Raw genomic sequence first — 15133 nt, forward strand, 5'->3', positions numbered from 1 at the left:
CCAAATATAAAAAAATATACACTTGATACAGAAGATAATATTTCCAATTTGATAATACTATGCAAGATATGTTGGAAAAATGGAGTGGCCCACTAAAAAGCAAAGCTTGTAAAGGGTGGACCACTCAAAAAGAAAAAAAGTATAACGTATAACACTTAAATCTATATGGGCCAAAAAAAGCAGCAATACAAAAAAGATAATGAAATAAAGATATAAAAAAATAAAAATAATAAATGAAATAAATATTAAAGGTGAGCAGAGACAACAAAGACATGAAGACACAACAAAGCAAAACAACAACAACAAAAGATAAGACACACAAACAGAGTAAAAATAAACAAACATTGCTGCACAAACTCAAACAATACATGAACTCAAACAACAGCAATACTGTCAATTTCTCCCAAGGAAATAAATAATAAATATATTTTAGTGCAGCGGCGTTATGAGCCAAAAATTATGAGGGGGCCAGGTATAGGGAATCGGGCAAAAATGTATAAAAAGTTGCGAGCGAGCGATGCGAGCAAAGAGTCGATATTTTTATCCTAAAAGTTAAACTTTGTGATAGATGTGGACATAATACTCAGAAAATAATATATTTCACCCATCTCTCTTTCCTTTTCTCTTTTTCGTAAAGAATTTGGCGGCGGGGGGAGGGGGGGGGGGGGTGCAAGCACCCCCGTCCTCTGTACGCCACAGATGAACCCATTTAGTATTAAACTTGTTAAACAAACCCGATATTGAGTTAATATAGGCATCATAATACTGAATAATTTATTTCTTTACATATACAATCACATTAATTTTACTATATTTAACTTTGGTAGAGCGCTATGTGTTGCTTATACCTTGGTCACATTTGCTCTACGGCGGCCGTACGGCGAGTCGAAAACAGTCGTTTTAACATTTTTTTGTACCAACTTCATATAGGTGGTTTGAATTAAAATTAATAAAACGGCTGTTTTCGACTCGCCGTAGAGCAAATGTGACCAAGGGATGAATTACACTTACCCACAATAATCATATTATTTAATGCATCATTTCTTTTCTCGTCCAAACCAAAGATGATATTTTTAAAAACTAAACTTGACATGCAACCGAGAACGAAGAACCATCATTAATCCAATTTATCAATTTTCTAATATATTTTTTACATGCATAAAAAATCTACAATATCTTCCAACTCCTTATTACAAAGTGATTTTTTTAAATGTTTTATTTGTTTGTTGTTGGTAACGCCCATCTCCTCACCCCCCCCCCCTCTTTCTATTGTCAACGCAAATGATTGTCATCTCCATGAATTCATTGAAACATTGCATGGAATGTTACTGCCTATCAAAGAAAAACCAGGCGCCTCAAAAATACGAGCTCACCATTACATTTGTTTTTCTTAGCGGAAAGGGAAATGTTGCAGGGAACAAGAATAAAAAAGAACAATGGAAAGGTCATTTCCGAGAGATAATACAGTTTCCTGTTATATACCATATTACTGCCATAACTTCCACATACAATTTCCACACATACAGCAATAGCTATTGGAATAGGCCTCATGAGAACCGGACGTGATATATTTTGCATTATGTACCTAGCGTGTATAGTCTGTGTATCGTGTAATAGACGACACCGTGTGTGTATTATGCCGAAACGTAAATTCAAGCGACTCATTTGTGTTGACTGCGCGCGTTTCGGAACGACCGTTCTATTCATTTCAGTACTGCAGAAACGCTCCATTCCACACGTAGTAGTCGTGTTTCTCGACCATTTAACGGCTCTCTTTCTGTTCCATAAGCAAGTCTGATAATTCACGATGGCTGACGTGGAATTTTCGGAGGAGATTCGCGACCGTATCCTCTATCATTGGTCGGAATTGGGCGACCGACCGAAAATCATTTGGACTCGTTTGCAGGAGGAAGGTTTCAATGTTGATTTGAACACCGTGCAAGCTCTGATGCAATGCGAGGACGAGGAGGCGACTGGGAGTGGAACGATAGCGGAACACGAGAATGAGGACAGCCGGAACGCCCGGGCTAGCGTTTCACCATACCCCGAAGGGAATTCTCCCGCTTCCATCACGGATTCGCCTAACAGCGTTCGATCTCATTCACGGCGAGGAAAAAACAGAGAAGGTAAAACCGTCTTCCCTCAAAACAGACGTACGAAGCTGACACCTGATGTGCTGAATTTGATAGAGAAAATCCTCGACACTGATGCGGGTATCTACTCTCTAGCTGCTTTACAAGCTGCCTTGCTTGTTAAAGGCGTTAAGATATCGAAAACTACCACATTCAGAGCGCTTGAGAAATTGGGAAGGAGCATTGTTGTGAAGAAGATGAACTTTCCGAACCGCATTGACGTGGTACCCGTACCAGAGCATTTGGTGAAGAACACCCACTTTGACACCAATCCCAAGTATGGCGTGCGCAGCACTACATTTACACAAGAAGGCAAAAGACGGCACCATACCCTCACCATACGCGAAATGGAATCTCTGGGATCGCAGCCCCAACTCAGCAAAGACGATCAGGAACCTGTTCCGACGACCACGATGACCGTTCCAACATCCTCTTCGACTAGCGTTTCGGCTTCGTCGGGAGCTCGGATGGAGACCGGGACTTCGGCGCCGATACTGGTTTTGCCCCCGAAGAAGGCGGCGACTGCGACGTCGTCGTCGTTGAAGTTGGTTCTTGGTCAAGGGCGGACGACGACATACACATCGGCTCCACTTGAAGACGAACCCGTCAACGAGCAGGGCGATGACGAGGAAGGGAACAAACCGGATGAGATGGAAACGCAGGTAGGTTTTATTCTCATTCCATTGACCGTGCTGTATCATGTATGATGAGGGAATTATAAAACTGCTTGGATTTACTGGATGGCGCCGGGAAGGGGGGGGGGGGGTGGTCGGAGATGGGGACAAGACTCAAGAGGACCTCGTTTATTTTTTTCTCAAATAAATTACAGTGGAAATATAAAGGTACATGACCTAGACCTTTCTTTTTATACTGATTTTTTTTTTCTTCCTCTTATTTTTTTTCCCTCGTCATCGTGTTTTGTTTTTTTCTCTGCTTTAGAAAGTTTACGCCGGGGCGGGCGCCCAGCCGCCCCTGCCCCCGAAGCGCGCAGCTAGCTCCTGGTGGCAATGATGATTTTTTTTATTATTGTGTTTACCGGCTTTTCATTCATATGTGACTATTTAAGCCTAAATGATTGAATTATGAACTTGATTATGAATGATCGATTGACAGATATGATAGTAGATATGAATGACAATTATGAATAATGGCATTAATTATGATGATGATGATAAAATTGAAGTTTATAATAATGATAAAAGTGATGGTAACAATAACAATTCTGAATTATGATAATTAATACTCAACAAAAATTATAACAAAGGCAAAAAAAGTGACAAAAATATTTATATTGAAAATAGTGATAAAAATAAGTTAAGTTTTAACAATATTTGGAGAAGAAATATATTACTAATAATATCAAGCATGAGTTTGAAAGTAAATGACTAATGATCACACTTGTGAAAATGCTAATTATGATCATTAGCATTTTTATTAATACTCATGTTTTGAGGACAAATAAACATACAAATTGGAATTTTAACATATATACATGTAACACCAAATACTAGTGTCATAAGTGTAATAACAAAGTTTGTTACACCCTAGTTGTGTCATTACAACTCATTCTGTTTGTTAAACAGAATGAGTTGTAATGACACTACTAGGGTGTTGACCTAGCACCATGAATTTAGAACTGGTGTTCGCGATCAGTTATTGGTATAGTACACTGATACATGTACGCCATCTCAGATAACCGATTAAAGGACAAGTCAGTGGCGTACCTAGGATTTTCCACAGGGGGGGCAAAATCGTCCGCCAAAAAATTTGACAAGCAAAAAAAAAAAAAAAAAAAAAAAAAAAAAAAGGTCTTCGATCACAAATAAAGGATTTAGTACCAGAAAAAAAATTGACAAGCAAAAAAAAAAAAAAAAAAAAAAAAAAAAGGTCTTCGATCACAAATAAAGGATTTCGTACCAGAAAAAAATTGACAAAAAAAAAAAAAGGTCTTCAAGCTCGTCTGGGGGGGCAAAACAGGTTTTTCAAGTCCGTCAGGGGGGGCAAAGATACGTTTTTGCATGGGTTGTGACTCGTCAGGGGGGGCAGAGTGCCCCCCCTGCCCCCCCCGTAGGTACGCTAGTGGGACAAGTCCACCCCAACAAAAAGTTGATTTGCACAAATAGAGAAAAATCCAAGAAGCATAACACTGAAAATTTCATCAAAATCGGATGTAAAATAGGAAAGTTATGACATTTTAAACTTTTGCTAAATTTCACAAAACAGTTATATGCACATCCTGGTCGGTATGCAAATGAGGGGACTGATGACGTCACTCACTATTTCTTTTGTATTCTATTACATGAAATATGTTAATTTTCTCCTCATTGGAAGGTGAAATAAGTTTTCTTCCTTCATGAACATGGGGAATTACAATTGTTTTAACATTTTACGGATCAGTCAAACTGGTCCTTATTGTCAAATCTGTAAAAATGGAAATAATATAATTCGAACTATAAAAAACAAAATAAATAGTGAGGGACATCATCGACTCTCTCATTTGCGTGTTGCCGAGTTGTGCATATAACTGTTTTGTGAAAAATAAGCGAAAATTTAAAATGTCATAACTTTCTTATTTTACATCCGATTTTGATGAAATTTTCAACGTTATTCTTGTTTGATTTTTCTCTATTGATTCGAATCAAAAATTTTCTGGGGTGGACTTGACCTTTAATGTATAGTAGTACATGGAGTAATCAGTCAAGAGACACGAAATTGCTCACGTGAAAGGATGTAGGGTTAGGGTTGCAAATGCAATTTTTTTTTCAGTTTTCAGTTCAAGCGTTTAACTTCTCATTTATCAAAGGAACAATAAAAGAATACAATATAAAGCATAACAAAAATGGTTCATAAAAAATTAGTAAATTGGCAATAAATCTTGAATACATATGTATACAAAACCAGTAGCTCGAATGTACATGATGTAGAAACATGAGAAATTAGACACTTAAAAGAAGCAGAGCTTGTAGAACGTTAAGTGCCTCTGAGAATAAACACAATTAAGTCGTATAGTCAAATTAGGATTGCATAATAAATTATTGACCATTATACATTGCCTTAATGAAAAGAAAGTAAAAAAACATCAGTTTAAAAATTTGGTTTAGAAATTGGGTTTATTTGGTTTTATGCGAAGGTTAGGGTTAGATACACACTAAAAATAAAATGTTTAAGCAGCAATAGGAAGGTTGGAGGAGCTAGTGACAACCTTTTTCCAAAATGTTATGGCCAACCTTGCTTAAAGCTGAATCCAACAATTTTAGTGTTGGGTCGAACCATTGAAAGTGGTAAATGCAACATGTAGAAAAGGTAGATCTCACTCCTCCAGCCTTTCAATTGCTGATTTAACATTTCAGTTATTAGAGTGTACATTATAAATCCAGAGTTGAAGGTTGTCATTCGATAAGTGTGTTGAATTTATAGCGGAGCAGTTGTCGCCGGAGCAAATATGGAACCATTAAAAATGGTGTTATTGTGCAGTGTAGCGCCAGGCGGTGATCGATAAGGTCTTGATCAAAATAAAAAAATCAAATCCTTACAGGTGTAGTTGAAATTAATCATATAAAATCCCAGCGTTCTAGGATGATAGGATTCTCATCAAAATACCACGCGACAAAACAACCTTCTATCGGAAGCATATTACTAAGTAATGAGATGCAAAAAAGTAAACAAAATAAATGCAAATCAAATACATGTATCAAAATCTGATTATTTTTTTTTCAAATTAAAATGGCACGGAAAAAAGCAACACCGAAACAGTTTAACACTTTTTTGTGTGTGTGGTTTTTTTTTACCTTTTTTCTTTTACTGTAAAAAGCAACGATAGATGATAAACACACATGTCCAGTGCTTTTATTTCCCTTCGCTCTTTGTCTCTTATTGCCAACCAACTTGTGCCCTCGTTGAAGCACAAAAGTCGGGGCGGGGGGGGGGGGGTTATCTTTTCCCTTTTTTATTCACTTTATTTAGTTACACGTACCGTATGAGTAATACAAATATATATATATATTATAAGTGAGCCGAACAGATTTATTTTCATAGTAGCCCAAGCCCGTTATCGCTGATTAATAAAAATTGACCTTAAACAGTGTTGCAACTTGTGACTAAGCAAATAAGAACAGCCCTGTAATTCACAACAACATAGTTTAGACCAAGAGAATCGTTGCATAAGCTGCAGTTTCCGAGTGTAAAGTGTTGTGGTAAAGTCTTGTGGGACGGCACGTATCATGGGGAGCAGTTTCATGAAACAATAGTCATTAACTATTGTGATAAGCTACTGAAATCCTTGCATCTGATTGGCTCAGAGCACATTAGTCAGCGAAAATCACTGACTAATGTGCTTCATGAAACACTCACCAGGTTTAACCTTCGATCTGTTAAGGTTTCAATTGTGATCATGGTGATGATGATGATACCTTGTTCAGGTTATATTGAGTTAACCTTTCCTAAAAAAAAAATCAGTGATCGTTTGAAAAATTGCAATTTGGCCGATTCTTTCGACGAGAGTTTTATTTATTTAATTTTTTTTGTTTTGCACAAAAAGTCATGATTCAACCAATGCCTCTCTTTTCAGAAGAGAAAGAGAATGATATTTCGGTCTTGGTATTGTATGTTGTTACATTCTTTTAAAGCAAACGTTGAAGAGAAAATCCGACAAAAGTTAGTTTATGATTCATTTACGTCAGAAATCCTGGAGGACTGACCCTTTCTGTTTCTTCTCTCTATTTCTACCAGCACCTCGGTATAACGAACCTTATCTATTGTCCGCTTCACGTAGGTTCTTTTCGAAGAAACGAATAATAATACGAGGTTCCGGAATAATGATACAAATATCCGGAACAAAGAACCCTTTTTCATTCATTCCAAATTAATAGCGTACGTCTATATACGGTATGCAGTGGCGTAGTGAAAAATTCGTAAAAAGCTGCAAGCGAGCGAAGCAAGCTAGAAAAATGTTTTGACCCTTTTTAATAAGAAATCTCATAATGTGATAGATTTTAACATACTATTCAGAGCATATTTAAAGCAGATACGAACCAATAGCGCCATCTCGAGTCCTCAACTACGCACACCTGGCCAGTTTCCTGACCCATGATGCTAATGTAGTCTAGTAATATAGACCCACTTGAATGATAACATGCTAATTAATTACATGTACATGTACTCAGTACATTTATACCGCAATTTTACCAAGTAGCAAAACAATCACTTTTCCTCTCAAAACATTTTAGTTTATCTGTACAAAAACAATTATAGGTCAATTTATTCTCTGTTACAGTAGTATTAGTTATCTGAAAACGTATATTTAACACACAGTCAATGAGAGACCACACACAGTTCACTCCCCTTTTCCGTCCCTTTTCTTTTTCTCATATTTTCCTATATAGTCGTGATTATGTGTGTCGGGGGGGGGGGTGTCCATGCTTCCCAAGCCCCCCCCCCCCCCACACACACCCATCTTTACGTCCGTGACCATATGAGGGGCCTAACCACCTTTCAATCGTGATTCTTGGGATTCGTCACTCTATACTTTATAGACATGATAGGCCTACACGTATGCATTTAATTCAGATCAGAGTCGAATTTATATTTTGAGCCATCATCGCATCGTGTTTTTGATGAGTACATCTGGCAACTTACTTTATGAACGGATTTGATCAATATTTATCCAGTGCGATGGTGTGGTCCGTACAATCAAACAACGTTTGCTGGTCTCGGACAGGAACTGGGGTGACATTCGTAAACTCCACAAACCAATCATATCCGTCGCAAGCAACGTTTTGTTTTCCTTTTGTGTAGTATGGCCTATCTCTTAAAAACATCAGTTTTAGACCGTGCTCCATTTTTCCGAGCCCACCCAGTCCACCTTAAAGGAGAATGAAACCCTTGAAACCAGCTGAATCCATATCAAAGAGAAAAATCAAAGAAACATATTGTTGAAAGTTTGAGGAAGATTGAATGAATAATAAGAAAGTTATGAGCATTTGAATATTGAGATCACTACTGCCATGTAGATCCTCCCATTGGCAATGCGACCAAGATCTGTGATGTCACACACGTACAACTCCCTCATTGCTTTAGTACTTATTTCACTTATATTCTCACTTTTATAGAATATATCACAAGGTGAGGTGTTCTCTTTATGAGAGGACAAGTACAAAGGTTTCACAACATTATATCATTGATGAATCGTTTGTCATATGATTAGAAAGAGCAAAAAGAGATGTTTTGGGGTATATTTTCAGTGTCCAAAAGGGGAGAGTTGTTCATCTGTGATATCATAGATCTTGGTTGCGTTGCCAATGGGAGGATCTCCATAGCATTAGTGATCTCGACATTCAAATGCTCATAACTCTTCTATTGCTAGTCCTATTTTACTCAAACTTTTGTTGATCTTATTCTTTGATTTTTCTGCTTTCACAAAAGCTAACTTGCTCCAAGAGTTTCATTCTCCTTTAAACTTTGATCGTTGTCTTGCTTTTTCTTTCGTTTCTTTTTTTTTTCCATCACGTGGTGAATTGCCATTTGGTGTACACGTATACCCAAACGTAAAAAACGTACACAGTAAAAATAAATTATACAACGCTGTTTAATATATGAACCTTACAGCAATTGTTTAAACAGTTTAAACAACTGTTTAAATCTTAAGCAACAAAGTTTAATTTTCAATAAATTAAACATGATTGTCTAAACGGTTAAACAAATACTGTAAGGTTCATATAGTAAACAGCGTTGTATAAAATCTTAAACAGCGTTTTTACTGTGTACAAATGACAATATGATTGTGATTTTTTGCATGGTCAGCCCCCCCCCCCCCCCACTTTGAAAACCGTTCCGCGACATCCCCGACGAAACACACACACACACAAAAGAGTGTAAAACGCCAAAATTAATGAAATCCCTGTTTAGAATGTGGAAATATGGGATGTCTGCACAAAATCTGCGTTAAATATAGTGTCCTAGAGGCCTGTCCTTGAATCATCGTTTAGGGTGCCTTTTCAGGACGATTTTCGCGGATGCTGTCCACTCTCCAATGGCAGTGACCCCCCCCCCCCCCGAGACTTTGTCCCCTTTTCCGTTTGTTCTCTTTCCATATAGCATATTCCTAGTTCGTATGCAACCAATTCGTCTACGGTAAATTGCCCATTCGTCTACTGCCAACTCGTCCACTCACCACGTGTTCTACTTTCATTTCGTCTAATGCCATTCCGTCCATCAACATTTCGTATGACAACCATTTGGTCCAATCATCACTTCGTCTAACCACCATTTCGTCTCATAACAAGTTGGTCTATTACCCATTTCATTTTCATTCATTTTGCACAATTTAACACTTAGTCCAATTATACCAAATGGTATATGGACAAAATGGCTATTGGACCAACTGGTTATTAGACAGAATGGCATTAGACTAAATGAAAGTAGACCATATGGTGAGTGGACGAACTGATGGTAGACCAAATGATAGTAGACGAGTTGGCAATTGGACGAATTGTCATTAGACGAAATAAACCTTCGTGTACTAACAATTTGGCCTAAATGCCACTTGGCATTTTTGTATAATTTACAATTATGATGAAGGCCTATCCATTTCTTCTTGATGCACTTGATGATCTAACACCACTTAGTCTACTATTGGTGACCCGTTTTTGTGAATCATGTATTTTAAAAAACGGACTAAAATCTATAAGCCTACTTATTGGGTAGCCTGGAGTGGACGGCTCGACCATAATGATAGCTCAGGTTTCAGCTAAGCATTAAAATGTTGGTCGAAAGCAGAAACTTGTAAAATTCATTTCAGATTCATTTCATAACCCGGATCTTAGTGGTTAGCTCTAGGTTTTCTCTTCCTCCTGTTTTTATAATGTCTAATGATGTGTTAATGAATTTTGAAATCAACTAATTTAAAGGACAAGTCACAAAGGGCTTTGTGAAATTTTCTCCTCATTACCATGTGAAACAAATCTTTGTTCCTTCTTCAACATGTAGAATTACCAATGTTCACTTATGGTTCAGTCGAGTAGGTTATTCCAACACTTTTCAGTGGCTTTTTTTAAATATATTTTTTAGTATTACTCTTAAAATATACCCTTGAGATAAATATCGATAATAGAGAGAATAAATTATAAGCCTACTATTTCATTAGATAAATTAAAATGTTGGAGGAAATATATGTATTTTGTTTCTTGGTAAAATTATTGCGGTATGGATGTATTGAGAAGTTAATTACTAGTGTTTCCCTATTTTGAATGAGCCTATTTAACAAGACTACACTGAATGTTGCATCATGGGCAGGGGCGTAGACAACGGGGGGGGGGGATGAGGGGGATGCATCCCCCCCACCTCACAAGGTGGGGGGGATGGCATGTACAATCATCCCCCCCAGGTTTTGGGGAATGATATTTGGTTACTTAATAAGTCATAATGATGATAATAATAGTAATAATAATAATGATAACAATTATAATATTAATAATAATAATAATTATGATGATGATAATAATAATCCTCATCATTATTGTAATTGTGTTTATTGTTATTAGCCGCATTCACACGGTGAAAGCCAATTCAGACGGTAAAAAAATGAATTTTTACAAGTATTTTGTGGTTATCTTGTGGTTTGGAAACCACAAGATAACCACAAGATTAATCGCGCATATTTTGCAGTGCGCGCAATCTCGTGGTGTGGAAACCAAAAGATTCATAAATGGCCACAGAGGCTGTTTTCATTCATAACCACATATGGCAGTGTATCCTATTGCCGGACACCTTTATTTCAGTGCTTTAAAAATGACAACTAGAGGAAATACAATCAAGAAAAATTCACACTTGCTATTCCAAATATTATGAAAATTATGAATATGATAAAATTATTTTATATTTACCAACCATTTTCTTTGCATCGCACTTGCCGCATACCCCTCCACGAAAAACAATTATTTTCGTGCGCGACAAATTACATCATGATTCCGGACGCGCGCCGGACGGGTAAAGATATCCTTGATTATAATGATGTAAGAACAATTTTTTGTGATTTTTTTCTTCTTATATCATATCATGAGTAAATTCTAAGTATTATTTGCTTTTTTATATCGAATCTGAGCAGATGTTGGTAATAAATTCGTGTTTGATAACTTATTTTATTTTGTCTTGTTAGCTGCATTTGATGTTCCATGGCACTTTCCAATAATAATATGCTCGCGTTCGTAACGTGACGCTCATCAAGTTCTATCGATGCGCTCCCGATCGACGGCTCTACTCACGGTAAACCTCGCGCACGGGTACCTTGAGAACTAGCCGTCGACGATCACCCACAATACACCACACCTCATCATTCGATCGAAGGAGTGGACGAGATTGAAATTCGGCAAATCAGGCCCATATTTCCGTTAGAAATACAAACAATACAAAACTATGTTATATGATATTTTAAGCATTTTCTGTCATTTTTAGAGATAATTAGGTAAAAGTTGGATTTTTCGCCTTGTTTTTGCAATCTTGTTCTATGTATTGCTCTGTGAAATTGAATTGCGGAAGTCTTACGGTACGAATTTGTTTAAGAACGCAGTAATATGCGCGTCCGGAATCATAATAGTGTCCGGTAATACAATACGTGACTATACCCATATCAAGACAACAAAGACTATACCGGGACTATACCTGCGTGTACACAGTTGACATTGGTTTTTTTTCTGAAGAGGTGTAACAGCAAAATTCACAGAGATAAATAAATACGTAGTGTGGTTCAATATGCAATACTATGTGTCAGTCCATTCTGTATTCGTATGCCACGGTGTGTAGATATTGTCGATGTATGTCTGTCCATTCAAGGCGTAGTATGTGTGTGGTGCGCGCACCCGTACTATGTGTGTGTGTGTGTGTGTGAGGGTGAGTATGTGTGTGTGTGCGTGCGCGCTTGTGTGTGTTATTTTACCTCATTAAGTATGCATCAGATTGCACGATTTCCAGTTCAAAATTGCAAAAGCTCCCTACCGTGGGAGGGGGGACACCCCCCTCCCACACCCTCCCCCCGCTCGGTCGCTTCGCTCCCTCGCTCGGGCGCTTCGCGCCCTCACTAGCGTTGACAGCCCAGTCATCCCCCCCAGGTGTACAAACCTGTCTACGCCACTGATCATGGGTCAGGGACCTGGCCAGATTTGAGTAGTGGAGGACTTGAGGGGTGCTATATACAGGGCTGATGTTCGTATTTGCTTTAAGGAGAGTGCAGGCATGGCAGGGGAAGAGCGAGGGGATGGTCGTGAAAATGTCGTGGAAGTGCGCTGCTTCAGACTCCATAGTCATGAACCGATTGACACATCTGAATGATGTCATCATTGCGTCACAGCCGAGTTATCATTATTGTCGAAACACGATATTCACTATCTGTTTGATCTGCTATTAAACCATAATATCATTCGATGTCACCGACCCATAATCCACCCACACCATGTACTAAGTGTGACTCTCAGTATCGCTCGACAAGGCTTATCGTTCATTAACACCCCATGGTCAAAGGGTTCTACGATTTATTTATATTTATTCATTACCCCCCCACCCCCCCCCCCCATTTTAAGGTACAAACCAACCATCATTATTAAAGGTAAATTCCAGTTCTGGTAACGATCTCAAAATGACTTTTTACAGAATCTAATATAATGACCAATGCACCCAAGTGTCTGTTTGTATGAATAAAAAATATGTGCCAAAGGATTCTGGAAGAAATTGTGTAATTGCTGAGAAATAAGCAAAATAAGCGCGGATTCGGTCACTTCCGTCGGGTCTTTATTCCAGCAATAATAATACACTGTCCCACGTATGCCTATCTGTGTTGGCGATCTTCAGTGTGATCGTATTTCAGCTTAGATTTTATGATTTTACAAAGTTCATTTTATGTAACTGCACCAGATCTATAGATCCACGATGATAGTCATACTTAACCTTGGTTTTACAGACTTTCTCACGAAATTAGTGTTTTACTGCAACTACTGTCATTTAGCTTTAAACATTGAAAATAATCACAGAAATACATTGTCAATAATTTGATTTTTGATATTTGATTATACATGTACGTCAAACGAGTGCCCGTTTTGTTTGCTGCTAAGTTTGTGAATGTTTCGTTTTACATTCAAATCCTAATGTGAATCTTAATGCCGTAACATTCTGTACATACGTTATGCATTTTGTAAATATGTTTATTGTTATTCAGGGCCCCATGGATGACCACTACTTATTGGCGAATGGGCTACCCTGTCAAAATATCAGAAATAAATAAATAAATACAAGCGGCAAGTTTGTGAAAGCAAAAATATATTCAGCACAATTTAACGAATTTTGATTTTGATTTAGATTGTTATTTTCTCTCTTTTTCAAATTTTTTGTAGTACAAACTAGCCGTCAATAACAATCATGTGTAGACCTGACATTGTTTGTAAATCAAGCGGTCTAATGGGTCTAATGGTCTTTAACTTTAGTTCTGTCTTGATTTTTTTAAATCTTTAAATTAAATTTCGGTCATTGTGTTCTTTGGTTTTGCTCCGACAAAATACAAATCTCCCAGTCAGTGTCAAGTAGATGGAATTAGGTTTTTGGTGCGTGATTGACTTTTTACAGGCGTGTAACAATCACATATCATTATTCACGTCTGAGACCGACCTTTAACGTTACCATCCAAAGATGTGACCGGAACTCGAACCTCTGACTCAGTTGGTAACTTCCCAACGTTACTATGATTATAGCCCCCCCCCCCCCCCCCCCCACCACACACACTCACACACAACGCCCAGTTGATGCTGCCAGATTCTTGAGTCGTATAACCAGAAAACCTCAGTGGCAAAGCATCCTCCATAATCTTGCTGGCAACATTGAACCTTTTCGCCCCCTTCAGGTTTAGTCTGCCCACACCGAAACTTTGGTGTTTAAGCCGCTTCATCTTCAATAAAACGAGAGGTCTCACAACCAGCCCCCCTGGGGACCCGGGATCAGACCACGTTCAGAAACCGAGACAGAAACCGTCATTATCAAAATTCTTGTTCAATCTGATGACACATCGCCCAGCATAGCCGCGATGGCGGGCGGTGGGATGCTGAGGAGCGAGGAGGGAAAATGAGGCTCGCTCTCCCAAGACCAGTATCTCAAGAGGGATTCCTTTCGATGTCTTAAACCTCACTTCCCCCTCGTTTTTTTTTTCTTTGGAGATTTGTTTTAGACGGGGGCCCTTTTTTCGCCGAGATTGTGTGGCGCTGCCTTATGTATACATGGAGGCCTACGCTGTAGCATGGTGGAGGTTCAGCTTCACAAAATGTCGGGTACATGTAGAACACGTGGCCCTTGGGGGTGCTGAAGCACCCCCCCCCCCCCCCAAGATTTTGTCTGGGGGTGCTGCATATGAATTTATACACCATAGGCAGCATTCCTTGGAAATCAGGTTGGTATATGCTGAAATGTCGAAATTTTACCAAAATCAGCTACATTTTGGAGCAAAACCTTTTTTCTCGTCCTGGACTCTGGACAAACGAAATAATTTCCTTTTTTTGTCCGGTCCGAAACTAAAGACGACGTGCTGTCCCGGTCCACCAACTTCCGACAATGACCTCTAACTATCCAATTGTATTTGACGGGCCTTTTCAATAGATTGTAAACATTGCAGAAAACGTCTGCGGAGTGGATACTAAAATACACTAAAGCCGTGGTTTAGAAGTAAAATGAAACCAATGCATAGAAGTGTGGTCTAAAAAGTTTAGTTTAGTATTCGGTCAGACCTAGGTTTAATCTGTTAATAGCTCTATGGTTTAATTATCAGAATACCAATCATGATGTCTAAAATAGTGGTCAAGAACAGCTTGGGTCTGTTGCAGAAAGGGTTGCGTTTAAACGCAAGTCTAAAAATCAATCGCTAGTCCCAAATGCGCGCTGTTGATTGGTTGAAAATCAAGTTGCGCATGATGTTTAGAGTTGCGATTGATTGTAACTCTTTCTGCAACGGGCCCCTGGATATGTTATGGAAAAAA

General features: G+C 38.4%; 1 protein-coding gene across 1 annotated transcript in view; it reads left to right on the plus strand.

The window, feature by feature from the left end:
• The first annotated feature begins 1807 nt into the window (after window positions 1-1807).
• The window catches only part of LOC135157958 (uncharacterized), a 32076-nt gene continuing 18750 nt past the window's right edge, over window positions 1808-15133 (plus strand). The window contains exon 1 of the mRNA XM_064115165.1: window positions 1808-2794. Coding sequence (XP_063971235.1) covers window positions 1808-2794 — 987 coding nt within the window. The remainder of the gene's footprint in view (window positions 2795-15133) is intronic.

The sequence above is a fragment of the Lytechinus pictus genome, unplaced genomic scaffold (assembly GCF_037042905.1).
Source record: "Lytechinus pictus isolate F3 Inbred unplaced genomic scaffold, Lp3.0 scaffold_20, whole genome shotgun sequence".
NCBI classification, from domain to species: Eukaryota; Metazoa; Echinodermata; class Echinoidea; order Temnopleuroida; family Toxopneustidae; genus Lytechinus; species Lytechinus pictus.